Source organism: Erithacus rubecula (genome assembly GCF_903797595.1).
Source record: "Erithacus rubecula genome assembly, chromosome: 10".
Classification (NCBI taxonomy): domain Eukaryota; kingdom Metazoa; phylum Chordata; class Aves; order Passeriformes; family Muscicapidae; genus Erithacus; species Erithacus rubecula.
Genome location: NC_136662.1, coordinates 18,046,006 through 18,056,719, shown reverse-complemented (window position 1 = coordinate 18,056,719; position 10,714 = coordinate 18,046,006). Strand labels below are relative to the sequence as shown.

The 10,714-nt window shown below is 58.9% G+C and overlaps 2 protein-coding genes across 6 annotated transcripts; one reads left to right on the top strand and one right to left on the bottom strand.

Moving 5' to 3' along the window:
* BTBD19 (BTB domain containing 19) lies at positions 1 to 7,458 on the bottom strand. 4 transcript variants are annotated; one of them, XM_079313310.1, is made up of 9 exons: positions 7,122 to 7,458; positions 6,579 to 6,656; positions 5,081 to 5,318; positions 4,627 to 4,680; positions 3,092 to 3,151; positions 1,740 to 1,820; positions 1,330 to 1,461; positions 1,016 to 1,141; positions 1 to 899 (listed from the first exon to the last, which is right to left on the bottom strand). In XM_079313310.1, exons 1-9 carry the CDS (start codon positions 7,385 to 7,387, stop codon positions 765 to 767), a joined length of 1,170 nt encoding a protein of 389 aa, XP_079169436.1. In that variant the 5' UTR covers positions 7,388 to 7,458; the 3' UTR covers positions 1 to 764. The 4 variants fall into 4 exon arrangements, with proteins under 4 accessions (XP_079169436.1, XP_079169437.1, XP_079169438.1 ...); XM_079313311.1 differs by having other exon boundaries at positions 1,752 to 1,820; XM_079313312.1 differs by lacking the exon at positions 6,579 to 6,656.
* Positions 7,459 to 8,800: 1,342 nt separating this feature from the next.
* Positions 8,801 to 10,158, top strand: DYNLT4 (dynein light chain Tctex-type 4). Of its 2 annotated transcripts, none has more exons than XM_079313767.1 (2): positions 8,801 to 8,986; positions 9,429 to 10,158. In XM_079313767.1, exon 2 carries the CDS (start codon positions 9,438 to 9,440, stop codon positions 10,083 to 10,085), a length of 648 nt encoding a protein of 215 aa, XP_079169893.1. In that variant the 5' UTR covers positions 8,801 to 8,986; positions 9,429 to 9,437; the 3' UTR covers positions 10,086 to 10,158. The 2 variants fall into 2 exon arrangements, with proteins under 2 accessions (XP_079169893.1, XP_079169892.1); XM_079313766.1 differs by having other exon boundaries at positions 8,802 to 9,097.
* The last annotated feature ends 556 nt before the right edge of the window (positions 10,159 to 10,714 follow it).

The following is a 10,714-nucleotide window of genomic DNA, read 5'->3' as shown; positions in this document are numbered from 1 at the left end:
TTTATATCAAAGAGAGCAAAGGTTTATTTTTGTAGTTTGTACAGACGGTAGTGGGGACCGAAGGTTTATTTTTAAAGAGTAAATATATATATTATATATAAATTACCTGCTGTGTCCGGCCCTTTCTCCTGGGGAGCACAGCTGGAAGGGGGGCGTGCATGCTCAAGACAGACCCAGCTGTGTGCACACGCAATGGGGGGTGCAAGGGGGGCTGCACACTGTGTGTGCGCATGGGGGGCTGGCAGCCTGTGCTGCATGTGTGTGGCCTGCTGGCAGGGCTTGGGGAGCCTGTCGGTGCAGCAGTGTGTGCAAAGATGCCCATGTGTCCCCTCCTACCTGCACCCTCAAGCCCCAGGGTCCCCTGCCGCTGCCATGGAGGGTTCCATGCCCCTGCCTGGGCAGGTACTGCCTCTCTCTGCTGCTGCAGCACGGCCCTGCTGCCGGGGGAGGGCAGCACGGCCCCGGGGAAGGGGGAGCTCATCTTGGATCCCTGCAGGGATCTCTGCAGCCTCCCTGCCACTGGGTCACTGCCTGGGCAGCCTACACAGCGTCCTTGCAGTTATTGCATAGTTTGGCTCTACCTTACCCCCAGCCCCTGCATCACTTTTGGGGGTGACCCAGACACCCTGCCCTTGCCCCAGTGCTGTGACATGGGACAAAGCACCTCATCGATGCTCTTGGTCACGCAGCATCAGGGCCCTGCCCCACATCCTGCTCTGATGCAGAGTCCCGGGTTGGGCTGGACAATACTCGTTGCCCAGCCCCTACTTGGCGTGTGGCTCGAGGTGACGGTGGTGGTCGCGGGGCCGCGTGCCCCGGCGGGGGCGGCACAGGCGGGAGGGGACCCCACTGCCCCTCCTCAGCGCGTGGGCACGCCAAGCTGCCGCAATGTTCTCCACCTGTGGGATGGGGACAGGGAAGGGGGCATCAGCATTGCCACAGTGTGATCCTCCTCAGCCTGTCCTGCAGCACTCTCCAGCCCTAGAAGTCAGGAGACACGAAGAAAGCAGCTCACCGGGATGAGGAGGTCCTGCTGGTTGCAGCTCTCCAGTGTCACCAGTTCGCTGGGTGCCAGCAAGGGCAGACGCAGCTCCCTCACGGGCAGGGCAGCCACCTCTGGCACTGGACGCTCCAGGACAGCCTGTCAGACATCAGGATGAGGGAAGAGGCTTGTGATGTCCTGGGCACCAGGGGAGGCAGGGGCTGGGGGGGTGACACAGCTTCTGTGTGCATCACAGAGGCCTGGGCTCAGGGATAGGGTGCCTACATTCCCAGTCTGGGCTGGGGGGGCCCAGGCACCCCTGGGTGGTCGCTGCTGTGTGCACTCACCGAGCTGACGTGTGCCCACTCCCGCACAGCCTGCACCAGCTCCAGCTCATCCACGGCCAGGCGGTCACTGCGCAGCACCTGCGCCAGCACCACGTCGGACAGCTCGCGGAAGCCCTGTGTCCGCACCACTGCCTGCCAGCACACCACAACACCAGGTGCTGGAACCAGCACCCCACACAACCACCACCCAATCCATCAGACACATCCTGGTGCCATCCCTGCCTGCCACTCCTGCATCCCCCAACCCAAACTCCAATCCCCTGGCACTTCAGTACCCCCCAGCCCGCCTCTGCCATTTGCTGCTCTCCCAGCCTCCAGGCATGCTGTCCTTAGGGGCCCTGCTCCCCTGCCCTCCTGCAATGCCACATGCCCCCATACCCTGGGGTACCCACTCCATGCTCCCCCATCACCTGCCACCGTACCGCGGTGCAGCCCTCGATGAAGTCCAGGCAGTGCTGCTGGAGGTCCACCTGCCCATAGGTCACTGCAGCCTGTGAGACAGCACAGACACCTGCAAGGGAGTCCAAGCAGGAGGGGCTTCCCACCAAAGCCCTACGGAAACACAGGCACTCTCAGGGACACAGGTGAAGCAGACATACCTATGGGTTGGGTGAGAGTGTGGGGAGGAAGGGGCACCAAGGTTCCCTCCCTTTCTGGCTTGCCCAACAGCAAATGTTTTGATGGCTCTAATGCCCACAATGGTCACCGAGAACCACCCTTAGCAGAATATGTGTTTTTCCACCTCTGCTCAGGCACATCACAGAGCCACAGTGAGGTGGGCTGGTGCTGTTCTCACAAGGTCACACTGCAGGCACATGAAGCCATCAGTCCCCAATGTTCCTTGTGTAGGTACAGGATCAGCTTAAAGCCCCCCACAAGCATTCCATACCCCTGGTGCCAGCCCCAACCTGACCCGCAGCTGCCATCCTCCACTGCAGCAGGAATTTGGGGCTTCTCTCATTTTCTCCCAGCCCTACTGTGCAATGCTTGTCCCAGGGCTGGCATTGCCCATCTGGTTACCAGGAGGACACGACCCCATCTCCCCACAGCAGGCCCTGTGTGTGGGGTACTCAGGCCGAGCACAGGCAGAGTGAACATCACCTCCCCTTCCACCACAGCAGGGACCAGTGCTGACGTAAGTGGAGAGAGCAGACAAGCTGTTTTCTTTAGGTTTGTTTTGTTCTGGGGTTTTGGGGTTTCTTGTTTTGTTTCCACTGGGCCAGTTTTAGCTCTGTTTATGTCACAGTGGTCTGGCATCACATTTGGCTGGGGCTCTGTGTTCTGGGGCAGGCACCTCACCCCAAGATTATTTCAGCTCACGGGAGATGAAACAAATCCCCCCCTTCTCTGGGGAGCAGCCTTGGTCCCACCAAGTAGCATGGCCAGGGCGATTAGGACATTCCCAAGGCTATTTTTAGGCGCCCAAGCTCTGATCAGGAGTTTTAGGACTGGCTCCCCAAACCCCAGTGCCTCTCAGTTTTATACAGAGGGTGACAAAGCCCTGGCATTGCAAAGTTCTGGCCAGTCCTGCTCAGGGCAGTGTGAAGACACTTCTCTGCCAGGCTCTGGTGGCCCCACTGCCCCTGTCAGCCCTGGTACAATCCCAGTGGTCTGGGAGCTGGCAGGGCAGCTGCTGGGTCAGGGGTGAGTGGGAAATTCTATCCCACTGTCCAGCAGAGAACAGAAGGGTCAAGTCTGCTCCTGCCTCAAAGTTGTACAGGTTACTTCTAACCCTTTGTGACGATGCTGGTGTCACTCTTACCTGCAGGGCCTCGCAGACCTGCTCCACACTCAGCGTGTCCTTGATGAACTTGACACAAAGCTGGAAAGCAGACAGGGAAGAGGGGGCAGAGGGGGGGACACATCCCAACATCTTGGCCCCAAATCTCAGCATCCCCTGAGCCCCCCAGCACATGGATTGTGAGGCAGAAGCACCTCCACCCCCCCAGGATTTCATAAGCAATGGCCTGTGGGATGAGGTCTCACAGTGTGGATGTGGGCAGCCAGCTTGGTCACTGATGGAGCCAGGGACCAAGATTGAATGTGACCAAACCCAGCCAATCTAATAGCCCCAGGTGGGTCCCCTAACCCTGTCTACAGATGCCATCCATGGTCTGCCACAGGACACAATCCTGGTGCTAGCTGCAGTTCACCTCAGCTTTGCCCCAGCCCTGCCTGCCAGCTGTGCTCTCGGCTGTGACTGCTGGGGGACCAGCATCTCCAGCTGCATCCCATACATGGATGAAGCAGGTGGGATGCAGCCAGACCATTATGTTTATCAGTGAGTAGGACCTCTCTCCTGCCTATGTCAGCTGCCTACCAAAGCCCCTGGGAAACCCAAGGGGATGTGACATGCAGGGAGGAGCTGTCAGCTGGGGCAGAAGGGCCCTGAGTCATTGGCAGGAGGGATATGAGGTCACCCTGCAGCTGGGCATACTGACATGATTTCACCAGCTGTCCTTGGTCAGCCCCTTTCCCTCCCACCCCTCCTCTATGCAGGTCATCCCCTTCAGGATGCATTTTCTGGGTGATGGGGTGTGACTCGTGATAGGAGTACCAGGTTCCCCTTTTCTGCTACACCCCTTATATCCCTTCCCAGCCCAGACAGCTGTTTGACAGCTTTGTGCCACATCTGGGCTTTGGCTGAGCTTGTTCCCACAGGTCCCATCTCATCACCCTGGCAGGCAGGAGCCCATGATTCCTCAGCTCCTAAGGCACTTGCCCGGCGTGATGGGGAGGGAGGGGAAGTCTGGGTGTGAGATGTCGGGTCATGTGTTCAGCCAGGCTGTAATTCAGGAATCAGGCTGATGACGTGGCCTGGCTGCCCTTCCCAACACTGAGCTGCTTCAGCTCCTTGGCCCCTCCTCCTTCAGCTCCCACCCCTTCTCTTTGCTCCTGCTGCCTTCCCAAAACCTTTCCACCCGAAGCACCATCGCCTTGGCAGCAGCACAGCTGGGGTGCTGACTGCTCCCAAGCATCATCCTGTCAGATGACCAGAGAGTACATGTGGGTGAAGGCACAGGGGCTTTCCTGCTGACCTTGGCTGTACAGGAGATGTGAAACTCCACGATTTCTTGGGATTCCCCTGTGGGATTCCCGGCTGCTGCTGCTCCCCATCAGGGGAATCCCACTGGAGAGATCTTTCAGGATCAAAAAGCAGGGCCAAGCCTGCATGATGCACTATGGTGCTCTCCTCAGAGGCACCTCCAGCTACCAGCCATGCAGGGACCATCTTGGAGTGCTGCCCAGCCTGGGAACACACAGGGACCACTGCCCCCAGCCTAAACAGTGCCATACCTTGCACAAGTCCTGCAAGCCATACTCCACCGATGAGGTCAGCACCTCCAGTGCCTGCAGGCAAGAGGGACTTTGTGATCATCAGCGTGTGGGGCCATGGACAGGCACAGCAGCCCAGGGTAAAGGGCAGGTATGCTTCTGCCTCTGTGGGAGCTCCTGAGTGGGGCATGGGAGGGAGATAAGGCTGCTGTACAGAGAAAAATTCAGGTCTCCTGCTGTGGTGTCCCTATTTTTACCATCCAGGGTATGCATAGCCAGAGGTCCCAAGGCTGGGACAAGGTGCTCTGGACACCCCACTGTCCTGGGTTGAGACTCCACACATTCATTACACTGTTAACTAGGCAGAGAGCATCACACAGACCACGTCCTCCAACTTTGGCACACCAAGAGTTGCAAAGCACCCCCTCTTGTCCCTCCCATGCCCATTGTCCCCACCAGCCCCATCCCCACTCACTATGTGGCTGTTGAGGGTGACACTGTTGGTGTAGAGGAACTCAATGACAGCCAGGAAGACCTCAGGCTGCACATTGCCCAGGACGTAGGGGCCCTGGGTTGGGGTGCTGCTGGAGGAGTCCTGGCTGCCCACTGGTGCCTGGCTGAGCATCCCACGGAACGCCTGACAGCGGCACGCCAGCACACAGCGGTGTGCAAACACCTTCTGCTGCTCCTGGCCCACCACGAACAGCACATCGCTGCGGGAGAGAGGGGACCATGAGGGACACAGTGCCTGGAAAGCAAGGGAACAGCCTTCCCTGGGTGGGACAGGACACACAGGAAGGGACCTGCCGAGTGCAAAGCACAGCAGGGCAGTACCCTTTAATTTGTTTGTCCCTACAGGGGAACAGAGGGAACTTTGTTGGTGGCTCTTTCCAGCCACTTGAATGCTGCAGGCAAGCTGAGCATGACAGGTTCTCTGGAAAGCACGGAGAGCTCTGGGTGCTGGCACTGAGCAGGGAAGAGAAAGGCTAAGGACAGCTGATGAAAGTGACTTTCTCTTTTGGCATAGCAGAGCCAAGGAAAGCATTGCTGTCACCGGGATCAGCCTCCTTGACTCATGGGAACTGACTCATCGTCTCAGGGATGTGAAGCCTCTGGCATAGCTGCCAGCAGGGCTGGCACTGGCCCAACAGGGCAGCATACACTAGAGCACAGGGACTATCCTGGTGCCCTGATCCCCTATAACCCTCCCCTCCCTGAAATGTTTCCCCAGGTCCATTGCTCCAGGAAAGGGGGGAAAGATCAGGGGAAAGAAAGCAGGCAAAGGACACAGAGTCTCCAGCCTGTGCACACCTGTGGCTATGGCCCATCTCTCCCCTTGTCCCTTCCTCCATCCCATCAGGCCAAGGAGCAGAAGACATGCCACCCAAACTCTGCCTGCCATGAGGACATGCAGAAATCCATGGCCTGACCCTCAGAGTGTCCCACACGGAGATGTATTTGCCCACCAGAAGGAAGGACACCCAGGCCATCTCAAGTGTCTATCAGGAGACACACAGCTGGGGCAGCTGGTGATGTGGTGCTTATGGCATGCAAGGTCTGGGATGCACGACACAGGCTACAGGATGGGTGCAAAATGAAGGCTGTAGGATGCAGAACAAAGGGTACACAGGGCAGGCTGGGAGGTACAGGCTCCTGGAGAAAGGATGCAGGATGTGGGAAGAAGTAGATGGATGCAGAGAACAGATTTCAGGATGCAGATTGCAGGATGCTGGATAAGGGGTGTGGGTTGAAAGATGCAAGCAGCAGGATGTAGGCTGAGAATGACCAGGCACTGACAGCCACTCCTCTACTGCCTGCGGCTGTGGCTAGGGAGTTTTCACTGGGATTTCTCTTCTGGGTGGCCAAAAATTTCAGCAGGAATGGGGATTTCCTTAGATAGGTCTGGTGCTCCTTAGGCTGGTCAGGCCTCAACAGGAAGTGGGTGAAGAGAACCAGAGCCAGGCAGGACATACCATGTGAGTGAGAGAAGCCAAGGCAGCATCTCCATCTCTGCTCCCTGCTCTGACAAGAGGTGGCAGGAATGCCAAACCCTGTGAGGAGGGATGCCAGGCTGTTGCATGCCCTCCGGGGAGGCTGGAGTAAGACACCATGTGGGAGAGGAACTGAGCAGGGAGGAAGCTGCCTCTGGGGAGTTCAGAGTACCCCATTCCTGGCAAGGGCAAGAGCCCCAGCACAAGATTTATCCTGGGATACCGCCTTGCCCTGTTGGCACCACGCCTGAGGACAGAGTGGGTCTGGGCACACCCGGGAACTTTCCCTCCTCGGCAGAGATGATGGCTGTGCAGGGTGGGCTACACCTGGGCATGCCTGGACTCCCATGGGGGTGTGTGGGGAGCGCTGCACAAGCCACATTTGCCCCACCAGCTGCCCGGGGCTCCCTGAATCCCTGCGGACCCCAATCTCCCCAGCAGGGAGGGCTCGGAGCTGCAGGGACACAGCGCGGAGCAGCCGCGGGGGTTCGGGGGCTGGGGGAGGCGGCACGGCCGGGCCCTCACCTGAATTGGGGGTTGTTGACCAGGGTGCGCAGGGCAGCGCTGAAGGCGGCCACATCGCCCTGCAGCCGCGCCGGGCTGGGTCCGGCCATGGGCTGCTCAGGGAGCGCGGCGGCGGGAGGAGGCGGGCGGGCGGCGGGAGCAGGCCGCGGGATGGCGGGAGGGAGCTGGAGGATGGCGGATGGCGGGAGGGATCTGTCGGGAGGCCGGCCAGCCCGGGCAGGCCGCGGGGAGGAAGCCAGCAGGCTGCGTCGCACGGCACGGCCCATTGCTAGGGAAAGCCGGCAGGCAGCGCTGGGGCTGGAGGCCGGGCTGCCGGGCGGGCAGGGGGAGGGAGCAATGGGACATGAGGCATGAAGCACAACCTTGCTGCGAGGCGGCTCCGTCCGGCACTCAGCGGATGGGGAAGCTGGGCTGCGGCTTGCGGCCAGTGGAGTTCCTCGCTGTGTTTCATGGCTTGGCTCTGGCACTGCTGGCACGGGGACACGCGGCCCAAGCTGGTGGCTTTGCTGCGGAGCAGAGATAGGGGTGAAGGGAGGCAGGCAGCTGCGATTTTGGGAAGGCAGCACATGCACAGAGATCACCCTCACCTCCACCTGCACAGCCCCCTGGAAAGCCGCTGGGTGTGGCTGGGTTCCCAGCAGCAGCACTGGAGCAGACTGGGGCCCACCAGGGCAACTTGTCCCCTGAAATGGGGGAAGCCTTCTCTCCTGCTTTGCTCCAGGCCAGAGCCCTGCAGCTCTCATGTCTGCTTAGGGCACAGGTGACTGCAGGCAGAAAAAAGCATCACCAGCCTCACAGAAACGCTTGGGTGGGAAGGGGCCATTTAGTTCCATCCCCCGTCACCATAGACAGGGATGCCATCCACTAGATCAGGTTGCTCACCTAAGCCCAAACCAAGTGCTCTGCCAGAGGATACATTCTCCCCACTCTCCAGCCCTTGGCTGGTCTCAAGCATCCCAAAGAGGGGATTGCCCGAGGAGGGGATTTCCCATGGAGGGATCCACCCTTGCTTGTCAGTGGGTGGTGCGAGGGAGAAGCAGGAATGGGGCTCGGAGCTGAGGCAGCACCCCAAGGGAATGGCGTCCAGCTGGCAGTGCACTTGGCAGCGCTAGTCAGAGGCAGGCTATAAATACCTCCAACGGGAGATAGAAACACAAAAGCCGTCTCCACTTTCCTCAAATAGCTCTGCAGCCAGACAAAGGCACATTGATGGAGCAGCCGTGTTGTACCAGCTGGGCTGGGCTCCACTGGCAGAGAGAAACCCCAGCTAGGGTTGGGAGCCACCAGGGACCTGCTCACCCCCCAGGCATTACAGCAGCAGGGCATGTGCCAAGACTGTGCTCCTTCCAGTCCTTGGAGTGTTCAAGGTTGGGCTGGATAGGGCAATCTGCTCTAGGGGTGGCATCCGTGCCATTGCAGACGATTTGGAACTAGATGATCTCTAAGGTCCTTTCCAACACAACCCACTATGTGAATATATAATGCAATGGGTGCCCACCCACCCACACTCTCCCTTGGTGCAATGAGGCGTAAGTACCCTAAGGATGTAAGTGTTTGAGCAAAATCAAGCTGTTGCACACCCCATAGTGAGGGCACAAAGTAGCAATCCCAGCTTCTACTCTCCACCCCTTGCTCTTCTGTTGCATATCCAACACCAGCCTACACTTTTCAGGGCTGGCAGGGAGCTGAGGTTGGAGGGCACATCCCTGTGCTGGGACAGCTGAAAATGCAGAGAAGGCAAGAGTGAAGGGGAACAGAGCTGTCCAGGGACCAGGAAACAAGGAGTTACAGAAGCCATACCCTAGAACAGCCCTGGAGACCTACCGTGTCACATAGCAACACTTCACCTTCCAGGAGCACAACAGGTTTGGCTCTGCTCACAGCAACTTGCAAGACAAAGATTGGTCCTGGGCAGCGACATCCACCAGGGACAAGGCATCTGGGTTTACTCTGGAAGGACAGGAGTGGGACTAAGGGTAAGTGTGGGATCAGATGCAGACAGGAACATGGGGAAAGAGACACTCACCTGTGCCAAGGGAAAGGCTGGGGATGGGAGAACAGAGGTCTGTGTGCACCATGCATGGCTGCACCGGATCAGCCCCAGCTGGCCAGCTCTGATGGGCGTTGGAGAATGGAAGACAGCTGCCATAGATCTCCCAGCCCCTCTGCACCTTGCTTCACAGAGACTCAAATGCCAGGAAGTATGGGATTTGCAGAGGGCAGGGAGAAGTGAGGCTGAGAGGCAGGGGAATGGAGAGGCTGCAGGACACCTGCCTCACCTAATACTCGGGTACATCTCCTTTGCAGGTCACCCCTATGGCTGAGCAGCCCTTCCCAGAGGTAGCCCTGCTAGCCCAGGTGCTGGCTGCAGACGGCACTGAAGCCTCCTCACTGCGCACTGCACGCCGTGGGTCGCAGCCCCCAGCCCGGGGCACTGAGGATGGCAAACCACCGCCCCTGCTCTCCCGCCGCAACTCCATCCTCAGCCGCCGCAGCTCCTTCGGGATGGTCCCGGGGAGCAGGCGTCCCTCCATTGGCCCCTGGATGTTCCACAGACGTGTCAGCTTCTCTGGACTCCCAATTTTCCAACCCATTCTCAAGGCCCGCCTTGAAAACACTTACAGGATAGGGCCAGAAAAAGGCTGCAAGTTTGATGCACAGCGGGTGCAGCGGGTGCTGGAGGGGACCCTGGCCGGTGCCCTGGGGACCACTGTGTACAACCCCCAGGGCAGCGCCCCACTAGCCCAGAGCCTGACTGACCTGCTGCAGAACCGGGCCAAGGAGGTGGTGCCACCCCGCTACAAGCTGGTCTGCCATGTGGTGCTGGGCCAGCAGGGCCAGCAGAGCCTGGTGGTGGCCAGCCGGGGACTGTGGGACCCTGAAACTGACAGCTTTGCCTCTGCCACCTTCTCCAATGCCTCCCTCTTTGCTGTGGCCACAGTGTACGGGGTCTACTTTGAATAGCACATGCCTCTCCATCCACCCAGGCTTGTAGAGCTGTAGAGAGAGAGCAGCTGAAATAAAGAGGTTTTGCCCAGCCATATGTCATACCTGGAGTCTTGGGCCAGGGTGTGTGCAGGGAACAAGATATGGATGCTCACTCCAGCCTCAGCTCTCACCCACGCTGCAGTTCCCACTACTATGATTTGCAAAAAGACCGAAGCAGCAGCAAACACAACACAAGGCTGGATTTCCCTGGAACAGGCAACAGCCCAAGGATGTTGGAGCAGCCCAGGCTGCTTGCCACAGCACAAGCTGCTCCCAGGCAGATTGATTACACAGATCACCTTCAAAGCAAGCTCACAGTGCTCTTTCCTGGCTTCATGCCCAGCTCATATCCCATCACACACGATGTCAGTGCAAGGCCCCAGGCACCCCCTCCATCACCTGGGTCATAGCTCCTGCCTTCTGCAGCTCAGCAGAATCAGGAGAGCAGCTGGGTTGGGTCCAAGTGCAGAAAGGCCTGGGACTAAGTCCGGCAGCAGCAAGGAGAAGTTGAGGCAGCTCCAGGGCTCCATTAGTATAAGCAAGAGCTCACTCTGCCCTTTGTGCCAGTCCCAAGAAAGCAGTGGAGGTACCATATAGGCTCCTCA

Excerpts from the sequence above, each read along its gene's own strand:
- BTBD19 (XM_079313310.1), bottom strand. The coding sequence starts at position 7,387 with ATGGGCCGTGCCGTGCGACGCAGCCTGCTGGCTTCCTCCCCGCGGCCT. Across the intron at positions 5,319-6,578 it reads TGGCTTCTCTCACTCACATG|CGATGTGCTGTTCGTGGTGG; the intron begins GTATGTCCTGCC and ends TCTCTCCCGCAG. Across the intron at positions 1,821-3,091 it reads AGGTCTGCGAGGCCCTGCAG|GCTGCAGTGACCTATGGGCA; the intron begins GTAAGAGTGACA and ends GCTGTCTCACAG.
- DYNLT4 (XM_079313767.1), top strand. The coding sequence starts at position 9,438 with ATGGCTGAGCAGCCCTTCCCAGAGGTAGCCCTGCTAGCCCAGGTGCTG.